Below are 16,907 nucleotides of genomic sequence, written 5' to 3' on the forward strand. Positions count from 1 at the left end.
CACTCTGCAGATTATGCCAAACTTCTTCCATTACACTCCTGCACCCTTAGCACTACTTACAAACCCCTTCATGGTACGACTTTTGTCATAAAGGCATGACCCTGGCCTCTCTGTGGCTGGCACACAATATGCGCTGCAGCAGCTGTTCGCATGAGTGAGAAGAGCTCTCCAGCCACACGTCCTGCTGGCTCTCACCAACAGGTTTTTGCACTATACTATTCCCTCAGTCCAGAATTTTATTTCTACTTTTTTTTTCTTTCATCTAGCCATGTCCTAATCATTTCTCAGCTCTCAACTAACATGGTGCTCTGTTTACTGTACTATGCCAACCAATGAGCGCTCCGTCGTGTCTGACTTTTTGGGACCCCATGGGCCCTGCCAGGCTCCTCTGTCCATGGGATTCTCTAGGGAAGAATACTAGAGTGGGTTGCCATTCTTTTTTGACAATGAGGCCTCCCACTTTCACTCTTTTTACAGACTAATTTTAAGAGCAGTTTAAGGTTCACAGCAAACTTGAACAGAAGATACAGAGATATCCCAGATGTCCTCCCCAACTCATTGTCCTCTCCCTCATTATCACTAATCCCCATCAGAGTGGTTACATTTGTTACAAATTGTGAGCCTACATTAATTGACTGCATTATCACCCAAAGTCCACAGTTTACATGACTATTCATGCTTTGTGTTGTATATTATAAAGGTTTGGAAAAATGCAAAATGATATGTATCCAGTATCACAGTATCATACAGTGTAGATTCATGCCCTAAAAGTCCTCTGTGGTTTGCCTATTCATCTCTGCTTCCCCTTAAGCCCTGGCAACCACGGATCTTTTTACTGTGTCCACAGTTTTGCCTTTTCCCATAATGTCATATAGTTAGAATCATACAGTAGCTTTTCATATATTGGATTCTTTCATCTTGAAATATGCAATTAAATTTCCTTTATGTCTTTTCATGGCTTGATAGCTCATTTCTGTTTAGCACTAATTAATAAATACTCCATTGTCTTGATGCATCAGATAAATAAATGGGTAGTTATTTATCCATTCACCTACTAAAGTGCATCTTGGCTGTTTACAAGTTTTAGAAATTGTGAATGAAATGATTAAAAACATCCACATGCAGGTTTTTGTGTGAATGTAAGTTTCTAATTCCTCTGGGTCGTACCAAGGAGCATGGCTACTGTATTGTATGGGAAGACTAGGTTTAATTTTTTAAAAAATGGCACCCTGTCTTCCAAAGTGGCTGTCCCATTCTGCATTCCCACCAGTGAAGAACGAGAGTTCCTGTCGCCCCACAGCCTGAGCTGCACTTGGTGTCGCCGGGGTCCTGGGTTTGGCTCTTCTAATAGGTGTGTAGTGGTATCTCACTGTCGTTTTAATTTCCGTCTTCCTGATGACCTATGATGTGGAACATCTTTTCCTATGCTTATTTTCCATCTGTACATCTTCTGTTTAGGAACTTGTTAAGGTCTTTGGCTCATTTTCTAACCAGCTTTCTTGTTTTCTGATTGCTGAGCCTCGAGAGGCCTTTGCGTACTTTAGATGACAGCCTTTTACTAGACATGTCTTTTGCAAGTGTTTTCTCTGTTTGTGGCCTTCTTCTCATTCTCTTGACACTGTCTTTTGCAGAGCAGAAGTTCTTCATTTTAATGAAGTCCAGCTCGTCAGTTCTTTCTTTCATGGATCATGCCTTTAGTTTTAGAACTAAAAACTCATCACCAAACATGTGATCTAGATTTTCTCCTTTGTATCTTCTATGAGTTTCATAATTTTTCATTTTACATTTAAGTCTGTGATCCACGCTGAGCTAATTTGTGAAGAGTATAAAGTCTGTGTCTGCATTTATTTTTGGATGTCCAGTTGTTCCAGCATCTTTTGTTGGAAAGATTATTTTTGTTTCATGGTGTTGGCTTTGCTTGGCTGCACTGTTTGAAAACCCCGACACCACCACCAACTGGAGAATGCACCCGTCCAGACTAGGTTGAGTGCTCTGCCTTCTTCTCAGATTAGTGCCTGTAACGTCCGACCTATCACAGCACCCTTGTCCTATTGTATGTGCTAGTCTGTTTGTCTTTCCTCCAAATTTTGGAAACATGTTTGTCTCATTCACTTCTCTATTCCTAGTGCCCATAATAGTGTTTGGTATATAGTAGGTGCTAAATAGACATTTGTTATGTTAATATATATATATGAGATGTGGTTATATATTTATAGCTAGCTACATTTCACTATTTGTTCCAAAATCAGTTTTACTGGAGAAACTATTGGTATAAAAATGGGAAAATGAATCTAAAATGGCACAAAGAATATTATGACAAGCATTTAGAGGTTTTCCTGGATTAATTTTTTTTTAAAATTATAACTACTTTCTATAATTCCAACTCCTTCCCTAAAATAAAATAAATGCCAAACACTACCAATGAATAACAACACAGTTTCAAAAGGTAAAAATCTCTATTACCAAAATTTTCACTCTTCTTCTTTTCCAAGAAATAACTATAATCTTAATCTTACAAGCTGGAGGTTCAATTTGATAACTCTTCAGTACTACTGGTAACGGCATAATTTTTGTTTTTTCCTTCACAGCTGACATGAGTTAGCACAACTAGCATTGTGAAATGAGAGATTTTATAACTCATATGACAATGAACTGCCTGAACAAAGAATTTTTTTTCTATTTTTCATTGCCTGAACATGGATAATAATTATTATCAATTATTTTCACAATAAAGTTTTATAAGAAGTAGAGTATATTACTATGTTTAAAATGACTATGCTATAAAAGAAAATTAATATTCTTTTGTATCTTTTGCTTGGCAGTAGGGCAAATTTCATTTTAATATTAAGAGATGTAGTATTATGACTAAAAATAATTCAATCGTAAAATATCTAAGTGAGAAATGCACAGTAAGATGAATTGTAAAAACTGAGGCTATTTCTCAGAATATAAGACATTGATGGAAAAAAAATACTAAATTGTATTTAACTTTTTTCAAAATAGGTATTTATAGCATATACAACATAGGTTTCAAAGACTACCCTGTAAAATATTCTTTCATGACACCTCTTTTGATAAAGGTAAGTATTATATACAGTAAAATTATTTCCTTATTAATATAATTAAATATGGTTTCAAATAAGACACAGACTATGCCAAATCTTCAGGCATTATTTTCCAAAGAATGCACTCTGTCATAGATGAAACTCAAGTTGTAAGGGATGCAAGTCTCTGGCTAATAGAAGCTGTACATGTCAGAATGTTGTCTGTACATCTGTCTTAGTGTATTCATTGCCAACAAAGTATAGGAAAAATCATAATGAATGACAGTTTATCATAAAAGTGATAAATGCAATAATGAGCTCAAACATAAATCTTACCATAACGTCATTTTAACAATGGTATAAACAGGTTCCTAGCCAGACCATGATGGCTCCTACATTTAACTTCTCTCACATTCTTACTGGGAGAGCAGAGAGCATGACACGGTCAAATGAACCTACTTCCCATGGACTGAGACGGGCTGAAGGAGTGAACACTGAGACGGCTGTGAAAACACATGGAGCAGCAGATGGGGCTGCAGCCTGAGTCCACTTGGTCTGTGTAAAACAACTTTACTATTTGGTAAGACATGGCTCAGATCTCACAAAAATCTTACAGACTTTGTCCCTTTATTTCATACCTGCTTCCCCTCTCCCAAATGAAAACTGCTAAACATTTTAAACTTTGTTCCTTTAATGTATAAGTACCCCTGTGATAAATCATTTAACTAAAATATACTTTGTTATGTATTTTTGGAACAGATGGCAGGAAAAGAGCAGTTACCCAGTGGAATAAAATGTACACTGACTAGTTGTCTAAATACTGTACAATTAATTACCTTCCTTCATTGATGAGCTCAATAAATGCAAGTCCTGCATTCTTCTGAATAGAATTTTGCCATTCCTAAAAGGAGAAAGCAGACCACGTGTAAGAAAAATGAGCATGTAAATGAAAGTTAACATCTGGTTTAAGGATCATGTTGATGCTAATAACTTCCACGTGATATTATTTCTAAATCTATTGTTAACAAACGCTATTTTCTGAGAAATGAAAATTTTAAAAGAAATCCTTTATTGCTTAGTTAAAAGGTGCTTTTGAATTCCCAGTGATGCAGACTGACATAGAAAGTGAGGTCACAAGAACAGATCCTCACTGTGACTGTAAACTGCTGCTTATTTTACACTCTTTCTATGGCATATTTAGAATATGTTTTAAAGAGCTTTTTGCTTATTAATTTATTCCAGGGACTTCAATTTTCTTGGTCTTTTTAATATAGCTGGCAAATTTAATTTTCTAGATTAAAAATTATATCCCTTTCAATGGTACTACAAATAAATATTTGCCTAATAAATTTTTATTAAAAATCCTTATTGATCAGTCATATCACCCATCTATAGAGTTTTCCTCCATGATTTTCTACTAATTAAGTGTTGGCCATGAATGTGGCTTTTGGAAACATAGTCTCCATGTCACTCCTTCACTCTGTTCCTGATCTTGTTCCCTTTTAAAGCTTTGAACACATGCTGGGAATAAATGTGGTCCCCCAAAGTAGGAAACTGCTTTGTAAATATTCTCTGTTCTAAGTAGATCTGTGAAGAAATAGAACAAATCATGAATCTATATTTCCCCAGGAGACAGAATCAACAACTTGGAAACAGGGAGGTGATAGTCTGGGGACAGGAATGATCTAATAAAAGCCTAAATGACTTTGTTTTCAGCAAAGCCATTGTGTTTAAACACTTTCCAGGTAGCACTAGTGGTAAAGAAGCCACCTGCCAATGGAGGAAACTCGGGTTCAGTCCGAGTCACGAAGATCCCCTGGAGAAGGAAATAGCAACCCACTCCAGTAGTCTTGCCTGGAAAATCCTATGGACAGAGAAGCCTGGCGGCTACAGCCCATGGGGTCACAAAGAGTCAGATATGTCTGAGCACATTGTATTTTGGCTGCCATAACCTTTATCAAAATGACAAGATCATTGTTGCATCGTATGAACTTATTAAACCTTTCAAATAATTTTTGTTGAAAACAATTATAGGCAACACTTTTCTCTACATTTTAACAAAATGACTTTTTGCTATCCTCATATATTTTGCATTAATTGAGGCACAGCATTAAGTGAAAGTCTCCAAAGAAGAATAAACAGGAAGACCTAGGCTGATTCTTGGGAGCCATTCACATTTTTAAGATTAGAAAAAGAGTAGTTGAAAAGGACAAGAAGAGATCTAGCAAAATTTAAGGACAGCTGCAAAATATTAGAAAACATCCATGTACATATACCGGCTCAGGAAAATTGAAAAATACAAGACCCTTTAATCACTAACAGCATTTTTAATAATAAATAAGTTAAAAATATTATTGCATGTGAACTGAAAAATTAAAATATAGCAAACCACAAATTATATGAAACACAAAGGTGAAACTACAAAAATAAAAAAGACGCCATTCCAGAGGAGGGTAAGGGAAGCTCTGGGGTGGAGTCACACCAGAGCCAGAGGATGGCCTGAGAGCTGGTGCCAACTCAGGCTGAAGGATGGGTCCAGGAGCTGGTGCCCGAGCTGGCTCTAGCGGTGGAGAGATCCACCTCTGGTGCTGGTGCTGGGTACAGCGTGGAAGCTGGCACTAGGTGTGCTGTTGACTCTAGTTCTCTCTCTGGATTTGGTGCCAAACGAACTCTAGCTCAGACAGTGGTGCGAGAACTGGTTGTGAATTGGCTCTGGTTCTGGGACTGATTCTAATTCTGGCACTGGTGCCAGGCCTGGTGTGAGAATTGCTGAGAGAAATGACTCTAGACAACTCTAGATCTGGAGCTGATGTCACCTCTAGAGCTGAAGCCAGAGCGGGCATTAAGAAGCAGCTGGTAAGCTAGCTGGCTCTGGACCTACACATGGACGACCTCCATCCAGTGCTCGTGCAGGCCCTGGCTCCGGCTCAGAGGTGCTGCCGGGACTGGCTCTAGTATTTGCTATGGCCGTGCAGCTGCTGATGGAGCTGTTTGACAGTTAGTGATGGAACTGCCTCTATGTCTGGAGCTGGCTCCAGTTACACAGCTGGTTCTAAAGAGAGAACACAAAAAGGAAGGATCTCTATTTCTCTCTTTTTTCCTATCCATAGGAAGCGAAACTATTTTATGTTCTCTGAGCCCAAACAAACAAAAAAAATTATAGGTTTAGTTTATCTTGCTCTTCTGCCACTTCTAACTGTCCTGGTCATCCTTTCTCAGACATGAGTAGATATCAAACACTTATGTGACATAGGATTTTAAGATGACAATAGCTAAAATGCCAATTTTCTAATACACAGTTTAAAACTTGATAACATAATAGTACTTTCCATATGTCTCTGCAACTTTACTTTTGTATGTTTATATGCATATTATATGATTAGGTTTTAGGTATTGTATCATTGAAGGAAGAACCATATTTTATTCATCTGTAGTAAGCACAGACACAGAAGAAGGAGAAGATGCAACCTGCACTTTGACTATATATAGCATTAAGGCAATAAGAGTTCAATTCTGAAGTTTAGTGATATTGGATGGAAAACATAGAAAAAAGACCTTACATATAAAATTTATATTATTATGTATAAAACATTATACATATACATTTCTCAGTATCTTTTTTCTAGCTCTAGTAATTATTTGCTTGCCAAACATGAATATTTTCTTTTCTACCACAGAAGCCTACTGGTTACACTTTAAGGTTATATAGCTTGGGGCACAAAAGTAGTTTTCCAGGCCTTGTGTAGTAAGGACCAAAGCAGAATTCACCTAGTGTGAAGATTTTCAAAATTTTGTATCAACTATAATAATCAATTTGGACAATTTCAATTTATTAAGTCATTTTCTTTTAACTACATTAATTAATATTTATAAGGCTAAAAAATGTTACCACTTGTCTTTCCTTAAGAAAGTGAGTTTAATTTTTTTTTATTTTTCAAATTGCAGTATGAGATCAAAGTCCCAGACAGGAGACATACTAAGTCCAGGACATACATATTCATTTATCTGATGTCTGAGAGGAAAAAACAAAGCCATATAAATTAACTTAAAATTGTAAGTAATATAAAAAAATAGTAAATATGACTTTTAAAACATAAGAGCATAGAATGCTCCTGTTATGGTGGATTGCATGGGTTACAGCATCTATCACCACTTTATCCATTGCAGCCCGGGGTGCTGCTTCAATAGAAGGCTTAGAGAAGTAACAACTTAAGTTGTAAAAGTAACAATAAAACTAGGTATTTTAAACATAAGTTTTTAAGAGTTTAAAATAATTGTTTTCTGGAATTTTGCATGAGACATTTACTTTAATCTCTATTGTTACGGTGAATTTTAAATATATCTCATAAGGGAATGTGGAAAACAGGATATTTCTTCCCTTTAAAAAACGGTAAATGAGAGAGAGAAAAAGGAAAAACAAAATATTCCTTACAAAATAAAGTATATTCTCTCAGAAAATGTCAAGATTGAATATGGCTTGTTTGTTTTTAAATTTATTTGGCTGTACTAGATCTTAGCTGTGGCACGGAGGATCTTCGATCGTTGTTGCAGCATATGGGTCTTTAGTTGCAGCATGTGAGATATTTAGTTCCGGCATGTGGGATCTAGTTCCCTGACCAGGGATCAAACCCAGGCCCCCTGCATTGGAAACGTGGAGTCTTAGCCACTGGACCACCAGAGAAGTCCCTTGAATGCAGGTTTTAAGCTTGAAATGACGGTTGTGCTAGTAGTGACCTGAAACTCGCTTAGTCGTGTCTGACTCTTTGCAAGCCCATGAACTGTACAGTCCATGGAATTCTCCAGGCCAGAATACTGGAGTGGGTAGCCTTTCCCTTCTTCAGGGGATGGATCTGACCCAGGGATCAAACCCAGGTCTCCCGCATTGCAGGTGGATTCTTTACCAGCTGAGCCACAACAAATAATCAATTTTGAGGGCATCTTTAGTTGAAAGCTCTAAACTCCTTGAATTGTCAGTAAAATATGGTATACAGTATTTGGTGGTAAACAAGAATGTGTAAGTGAAAAGAAAAAAATTAAATGTGAAGTAAAAAGTAACCCATAGGAAAAGTGTAACAAACAGCATATTCTCCTATTCTGTAAATGAGTCTTTAGATTTTACTCCTATGAAAAAGGGCAATATTATAACAAGAATTTATGTTGGCAAAGTAAATATTAAAGTGTGTAAAGAAATAATAATTTTAAAACTTTGGAAATGAGAAATGGATCAAGCCTACGTCATTATTTTCTCAACACTTAATATTACTCTTATTACTCATGGAACATTCCTTCTGAAATATAATTATTTATAATTTGTAGTGATATCTCACATATATGTGTCCCCTCTAGATCCTAAACTCATTTATAAAAAGAAAAATCTTATTTTATCCAACTATGCATATGTAGTAAGTAGCAAGTGACTGGCATACTATACATACTCAATGTATTTCTGTTGTTGAATTTATTTCTCTAAAATCTATGGTATCACAAATCTATGAGTTCTCAATTCTGACTGAACGAACAAACAGCACAAAATCAACAGGAATGTTGCTAAAAAGCACCAGCCATATCAGAATAGTCTCTGAAGATAGGGCCCAGCAACAGTGTTATTGTATTTTAAAGCTTCCCAAGTGATTGTGACGTGAATTCAGTGCTGAGAACTACTGACTGAATTCATTCTTCCCTTTCAACAAGACTGCACACACACAAACCTCAAAGTTCCTAACTCACCAGCATGGAGTGATTTAGTTATTATAAAGTGATGTGTATATTTCCTTTTAAATTGTTCAATTATTTAAATTCCTTCTACTTATTTGTAAAGTAGTATATTACTGCATCATAATTACATCATAATTATTGAAGTGTCCACATCCCTTATTATTATAGCCCTTTTTAGCTTTCAGACAGTATTTCATTCCCATAATATTATATCTGTGTAAGACAAAACGTTACCTTATAAGGAACATGTAAAAAAATGAGTAATGAGTGCGGTTATGCAGTGATTCTATTCCTTTACACTGATACACATTTGTTCTTGCATTTCAAAATGTATTTCTTCAATGCATATTACTGTGTAACTGATTTGAGAAGTTTCAAAAGAATTATTGGGGAGGACCTCCTTGGCGGTCCCATGGTTAATACTCTATGCTTTCAATATAGGGTAAGGGGGTTCGACCCCTGGTCAGGGAACAAAGATCCCACATGCCACCTTGCACAGCCAAAATTAAAAAATAAAAATTAAGTAAAATACTGAAAGGGGAGATATCAAAAGCTTTGTGACAAGAAAAGCACACAACATATAAAATACACTGAGCGTTAAGGAACAGGATACGGCTGGGCAAGGAAAGGCCACGTTAACCCCCGTCCCAAAACAAAGTACATGAATACATGACAATGCACACAGAAGGAGAATAATAATAATCCATTGTCATCTCAACAAGGTCAATTCTTTGGCAATGACAGGAAAAAAGTATACTCAAAAATCTTAAGCTACAAATCATTCCAAAGTCTTCTGCCATTTCAGAAAACATACACTCATTCACTTGCTCCACTACTGAAGAAAATGAGCAGCCATAAGAAAAGGTGTAAATTAAATGTAGGCATCAAATTTTTATCCTCGTGGGGAAACATACTAAACTGGGTTTGAACGCTTGTTGAGAGCTGTCAAGTATAGACAGGTTTGTCACAATTTTTTAACTCTTCTACATGGATGCATAACATTTCCTCAAGATGAAGGACTTTTTCAGAGATTTGGATATCAAGTTAAGGATCCTTTGAAACTAAACACTTTGAAGACAAATAGGTTCCAGAAGGATGACAATGAAATCCCCATGTTCCCTTCACAATCACTTTACGGCGGTTAGATAACACAGTAGAAATATCAGACCCTGCACATAATGTTTCCCCCACCAGTGTTTTCTCCTCTGTATCAATTCAGTGCACATTTTCCATTGCCTTCTGTTTTGTATATAATTAAGTTAACCAAGTTAATGTCCTTAGAGACTTAATTCATTTCAAATTATTTGAAAATAAGGGGAATATTTCAAGGTAAAAATGGGAGGTTAAACTGAGATCTTGTCTTTTGGAACTCCAGAATCAGTTTTTACTTCCTATATCTTTAATGCCTATTTATCATTAGTTGCCAATAAAAGAAATAGGTATGTTCCTCAAAACAACTTTATAACATGTTCATTATAACCGGCATGCTTATAAATTCTGTTCAATAAGAAAAATTGTTAAGTACAAGGACTGAAGTAGAAAAATACTATGCAGAGAGAAAAACAGAAATGAGCAATGTTTTCAATGTATGCAAAAAAAATTAATGGAAAAATAAGCAAGTACTCAAAGTATAGATTTTTAAAAAAAAATTTCATTGCTTATTTTTATGAACCATTTACAGAAAGCATTGTAGGAAAACCTGAATGTAAGAAATGAATAATCAATGATTAGTACAAACAGATTATTGATATGAAGGTCAATAATAGAAAAATCACTAGGCAACATGGAAATATATCTAGTTGATCACTAAAAGAAGAGTTGGTGTATTGTACAAAGATAAATATAATGAGGTTACGTAGGATCTCAGTGGATTGCTGAATTGTGTAGTAAAATTAATACAACTTTTAATAATAATCTTATGAATATATATACATATACATACTTATGCCTGTATTCATAATGAAAAATAATCTAGTCTGGCTTACAATATATATTTTTAAACAGCATTTTCTATATCTATGAACATATACAACATACAAGCAAATTTATATTCAGCTAAACTTGAGAGGACACGCCTTCTTTACTACCTGCTACCAGAGATGATCAGAAGAAATAAAGGAAATGCCAACTTTATCAATTAAGAAAATGTTTCATATTTTAAGATTTACATAGGTAGGAAAAGAGTAAAAGCTAGAATAGGGTTTTAGAATGTAGTTTTGAAGAAAAAGAACTTTTAAAACTTAAAACCAATAAAACAAAATCCTACTGGTCTGTAAGTCAATGAAATAACAAGGAATCTCTTTCTCTAATATCAATGATTTATGATAAAAAAGATAATTTACATTTAACAGAACACTTAAGAGTGAAGTCTTGACTGATATACTATTTTATCTTAAATTATATAATACTGTTCATACCACTCGATGATCATCTTTGAATGTTACGTTTTTCTAGAGCTAAGAATAGGTGTATCAGCAGAGTGATCCTGAAAACTTTATAACTTGAGATACTTGGCCAGAAAAAAGAGAAAAAATAAGATACATTAAAATATGAATATAAGAGAAATGATACCTTTAGAATTAAGAGCTCTAGACTGTATGGAACTATCATAAAAGTGCTGGGTATTATTATATTAAACTACAATGCAAGTTTAGCTTGTCAAATATGTTCACAGATAAACCAAAGATAAAATAGACATTTAATGTTTCTCAAGATGTATTTTCTGAGACCTTTTATGTACTAATACTTTGTGGCTACCTTCTATACTTATATAGAAGCAAGAAACCATTGTGAACATTTCCTTACTTTCAACAATAAATGGGGAAGTAACCATTCAGGACTGAGCTGTTGATGCTTCGTTGTCTGCTTGGCTTATTCATTCCCATATAGCAAACAAGTAGCACACATGATCTCAATTAACACCTTGGCAAAATAATAAAGTACCCCATTTATTTATATACATATATAACTTAGTTATATACAAATTATACCCAAAAATATCCCATAGCATTTATCTATGCTACCATTTAAAAACAGAAGGAAGTTCTAGTATTAAATCTGGAATGTTAAAGCCCTGTTTGTGCTTTATTACCATGAAGCAGAGTTATGTACAGTTACAGTAGGATATTTTATATTTATTCATGAATAACAATGCAATTATAGGTGGATAAGCCATTAGAATTTTAGTGTTGCACAGAAACTGATGTATTGCCTGTCCTTTTTAACCAGGGCAAGAATCTTTGACACAATTAGCTGATCTTTGCTTGAAGACCTACAATATTCTGGACTTCTGGAATACCTAGTTCTATTTTTAGACTACATTAACATTTAAAAAAAAAAAAAAAAGAAAAGCATAGATGTCCATATATGAAGAAAGAGCTGTACTGACCAATACAGAATCTACATCACATGCAGCTATTATAAGCACCTGAAATGTGGTTAGTGTGACCTGATAAACGTTCTATGCCTGATTTGAAAGGCTAAGGAAAAAAGGAATGTAAAATACCTCATTTTAAATACTTTTATATTGGTTACATGCATGCTGAAATTATATTTAGGTTACATGAAATATACTATTAAAATTAATCTCACCTACTCTTTTTCACTTTTTAAAATATAGTTTTAGAAAATTTAAAGTCATATGTGGCTCACATCATATTTTGATTGGACAGCACTACGTGACTGCAGCCATGAAATTAAAAGATGCTTACTCCTTGGAAGGAAAGTTATGACCAACCTAGATAGCATATTAAAAAGCAGAGACGTTACTTTGCCAACAAAGGTCCATCTAGTCAAGGCTATGGTTTTTCCAGTGGTCATGTACAGATGTGAGAGTTGGACTGCGAAGAAAGCTGAGCGCTGAAAAATTGATGCTTTTGAACTGTGGTATTGGAGAAGACTCTTGAGAGTCCCTTGGACTGCAAGGAGATCCAACCAGTCCATCCTAAAGGAGATCAGTCCTGGCTGTTCATTGGAAGGACAGATGCTGAAGCTGAAACTCTAATACTTTGGCTACCTCATGCGAAGAGTTGACTCATTGGAGAAGACCCTGATGGTGGGAGGGATTGGGGGCAGGAGGAGAAGGGGATGACAGAGGATGAGATGGCTGGATGGCATCACCGACTCGATGGACATGGGTCTGAGTAAACTCCGGGAGTTGGTGATGGACAGGGAGGCCTGGTGTGCTGCGATTCATGGGGTCGCAAACAGTCGGACACGACTGAGCAACTGAACTCAACTCAAATCTAGATTATCAACTGGGAAAAGTAATTTGTAAGCTATTGCTGTTACAACAGCAATTTTTGCTTATACTAGTGACAATTTTGCATTTATGTGTAGAAATATAATTTGAAACGATATATATTAAATGATACTTTTTTACTACTCCTGGGTAGTGAAAAAAAGAGGTAATGGGAAATTTTATTCAAACCTCTAATTCTTATTTTTAAATTGTGCTTAATTTTTGGGGACTACTTTTGCATTAAAAATCATCATGAGCATCTATGCTCAACTGATTTTCAACAAGAGTACCAAGATCCGTTGATGGGAAAAGGATAGTCTCTTTAGCAAATGGTGCTAGGAAAAATGGATAATCATTTGCTAAAGGATAAATTTGTATCGCTATACATACTGGATATAAAAAATTACTCAAAATGAATCAAAGATCTAAATTGAGGCCCTAAAATAACAAAACTATCAGCAGAGAATAAAGGGGGAAATTTCCATGAGCTTGAACTTGGCCATAGGTTCAAAAACATGATATCAAAAGCATAGGTAACAATAACAAAAGTTGATAAACTGGACATCATTAAATTAGAAACTTTTGTGCATCAAAGGACACTATTAAGAGAACGAAAATAAATAACCTACAGAATCAGAGAACATCTTTGCAAATCATATACTTGATAAGGATTTAATGTCCAGAATAACACTTTCAACTCAACAACAAAACATTCAATTAAAAAGAAGAAAGGATTTGAACAGGCATATGAAAAGATGTCAATACCACTAGTCATCAAGAAAACATAAATAAAAATCACAATGAGATACTACTTCATACTCATCAGGAAGGGCTATAATTTCAAAAACAACAAATAAACAAACCAAAAATAAAGAGGGAGAGAGAGAGAGAAAAAATAATAGTGTTGGAGAGGACATGGAGAAAATTGGAACCCTGGTTTATTCCTCATAGAAATATAAAATGATACAGACTTGGTGGAAAACTGGCAGTTCCTCAAAAAATTAAACGCAGAATTACCAAATGACTCAACAATTCTACTCAATTATACACTGATACCTAAAGGTATAAGCCTAAAAGAAGTGACAACAGAGACTCAGATAACTTGAAGGTCTATGTTAATAGCAACATTATTCACAATATTCAAAGAATTAACTCTGTAAGTAATTAATAAATATCTATACTAAGTGCTGGACACTGCAAGGTGTGGACGGCATGGTAAGGAGTGAAACAAAAAACATCACTGGCAACATAAAAATAAAATGGTTTTTTATGGTGTAAATGTATAGCATAATTAAATTAATAACATTCATTTACAACCTTGAAAGACTCTAAGGCTTTGTCATCCTTAAGTTTAGTCTTTCTTTTTGCATAGTTTAAAAAAATTCTACAATTCAAAGGGATCTCAATTAATGTGAAATAAATATACTGATGAAACCATACAAAACTTATTTTCTCCATTGGCTGAATGAAATGCTTCCAATAATGAGGAATTGTTGGCATGATGCTTACTCTAAAGGAAACGCCAGTGTAATGGATAAAGAATATCATGCCTTTATCACCTATAAGAGCATCTAATTAAAACATGTAAACAGGGACTTATATTTCCTGTCTAGATATATGTATTTCAAATGTAAAAAGCAAGGATGGATTGGTTAAAATCATATAACAATAAACCTGAAAAGTTTCATGAAAGAAAAGAGTTTGAAATAACTTGGAAGATATGAAGTAATAGTAATAATTCTGAATTTTATATTTTGATAGTGGTAGTGGTTACATCAATATAAGGAATAAAACAGCACTGATAGGAATGAAATAGCACACACACAAATGAATGATGGAAAGGATAGTGAAAGCTGAAAAATGTCTGTAATCTAGTTAAAAGTATTATACCAGTATTAATTTCCTTCTATTGACACTGTATTACATTTATATAAGATGGTGCTATTGGAGAAGGCTGGGGAAAGGACACATTGGATTCTGTGTACTATTTTTGCAACTTCCTATGAGTCTATAATTATTTAACAACAACAACAAAACCACAGAAAAAAAATGATCATGAAGAAATATGCAAGGGAAGAAAAAGAGGACAAATAAAATTATCTATTATAAAATATTTTATATAACTTATTATAAAATAAAGTATGTTGAAGTATGTAGGATTAAGCAGAAAATATCCACCAAAGAGCAAGAGAATATACAAAATGGAAGGACAATGAAATATATACTGCTGTTTTCACTATTTTTCAAATTGTTGTAATGCCCCTGAAGAATTTATATGATGCAAATATAGAAAAATAAAAATAAGAAGAAAACAAACAAACCAAAACAGGTAAGAGAGGAAAGGGGTGGACATTATAGCCAAGTATGGAAAGGAGTTTTAGTTCAGGCAAGTGGTCTATCAGTGTCCATGGAGATCTGTGTCCATGTGTAGCACTCTTAAAGACTATCCTGCAGGAGGCCAAGGCTTACCAATTTCTTTTTGTCCCAATTGTCGCAAAAATTGATGAGAATTCATACATAGGAAAATAACTGTTGTTTCTCTTATATTAGTACCATTTTCACACAGATGAGCCCAGCACTTAAGTTTATCCGTCACTTTCCTTCTGTGTTGATAATTCAGGTTGGATATGAACTAATCATTATCAAGGACTGAAGTGCTGTATCATGTACAAGTATCATACACATTAAGGTAGCTTAAAAATATTTTACAACAGAAAAGTGACCAGCTCAAAATATACCTGCCAATTTCTCCAGAGCTGAAATAAAAGAAATCAACAATAAAAGGCCCTATGCTACTGCTGTTGCAGTTCAGTCCCTAAATCCTGTCTGAGTCTTTGCGACCCCACGGACTGCAGCACACCAGGCTTCCCTGTCCTTAACTACCTCCTGGAGTTTGCCCACTAAGACTTCATGGAAGTGATCTAAAGTAATTTGAATTCCATGCTCTTTAAATCTTTGATTAAATTTTCACAGAAGATGGTGTAAATAATTGGGTAGACAATTATTGCTGTGATTGTTCAGTAGCATTCTCCCCAAGACACATTAAATACACATTTTCTGATTACAAACACTTAGTAATACTTTAGTAGTAATACTTACTAAAAGCTTTTTTTTTGGAATGTATACATTTCATTGTATAATTTTCTCCCTATTTTCTAATAATTGAAAGTGATTATTATGACCCATATTGAGAATGCTCTATATACGCTACAACATTTTCAATTTCCTGCTTAAATTTTATTTATACTTAGGATATATTAAAAGTTTCTTGCAACAAAGACGATACAACCATATTAATTCCAAGAATCTTTAAATGCCTGATTTGCTCCTTTAACTTTGAGATGACATTATACCACAGATAAAAGCTGGGGCTAGGTTAGGCATGGTCCAGAGAAAAAGGCAGGGATTTCTTAGATATTCAGGAATAAAACAGTGGCTTTATTCCTTTAAAAAACATAGGCAGAAATGCTAACAGGAAACAACATGGACTACTGAAACTATTTACAAGTGAGATGTTTCTTATCAATCTCAACTCTAGGCTATTAACTTACTATAATCTTTTATATGAGAAACTACTTTTTGAGATGTACTACATGGAAATGGGTAACTACCTGTATTACAAATAAATCCAAATAAATACATGTCTCCTACTTAATTTCTGATACACTCCGAAATGAGGCTGGTCACTGGTCTGAACACATACAGGTTCATTTCATTTCTCTCCAGACCTTTGTTTAGACTGAATCTCCTTGCCTGCTTAGGCTGTGTAGAAAGTCTATTAACTTCAAAAGGTACGTCTTTAGTCCATCTTATTAAAGCCTTTCATGAAAATCTTATTTTTATAGTTTACAGGATCAATTTTCTGTACCATATATAGTTGTCAACTTGATGATATTCCATTTAAAATA

General features: G+C 34.6%; 1 protein-coding gene across 10 annotated transcripts in view; it reads right to left on the minus strand.

The window, feature by feature from the left end:
- NBEA (neurobeachin) overlaps nucleotides 1-16,907 on the minus strand; it is a 646,246-nt gene that overhangs the window by 321,201 nt on the left and 308,138 nt on the right. For all 10 annotated transcript variants that reach the window (XM_043891765.1, XM_043891767.1, XM_043891768.1 and 7 more), the window contains one exon: nucleotides 3,881-3,945. In XM_043891765.1, coding sequence (XP_043747700.1) covers nucleotides 3,881-3,945 — 65 coding nt within the window. The remainder of the gene's footprint in view (nucleotides 1-3,880; nucleotides 3,946-16,907) is intronic.

This window comes from Cervus elaphus, chromosome 30 (assembly GCF_910594005.1).
Source record: "Cervus elaphus chromosome 30, mCerEla1.1, whole genome shotgun sequence".
Classification (NCBI taxonomy): Eukaryota; Metazoa; Chordata; class Mammalia; order Artiodactyla; family Cervidae; genus Cervus; species Cervus elaphus.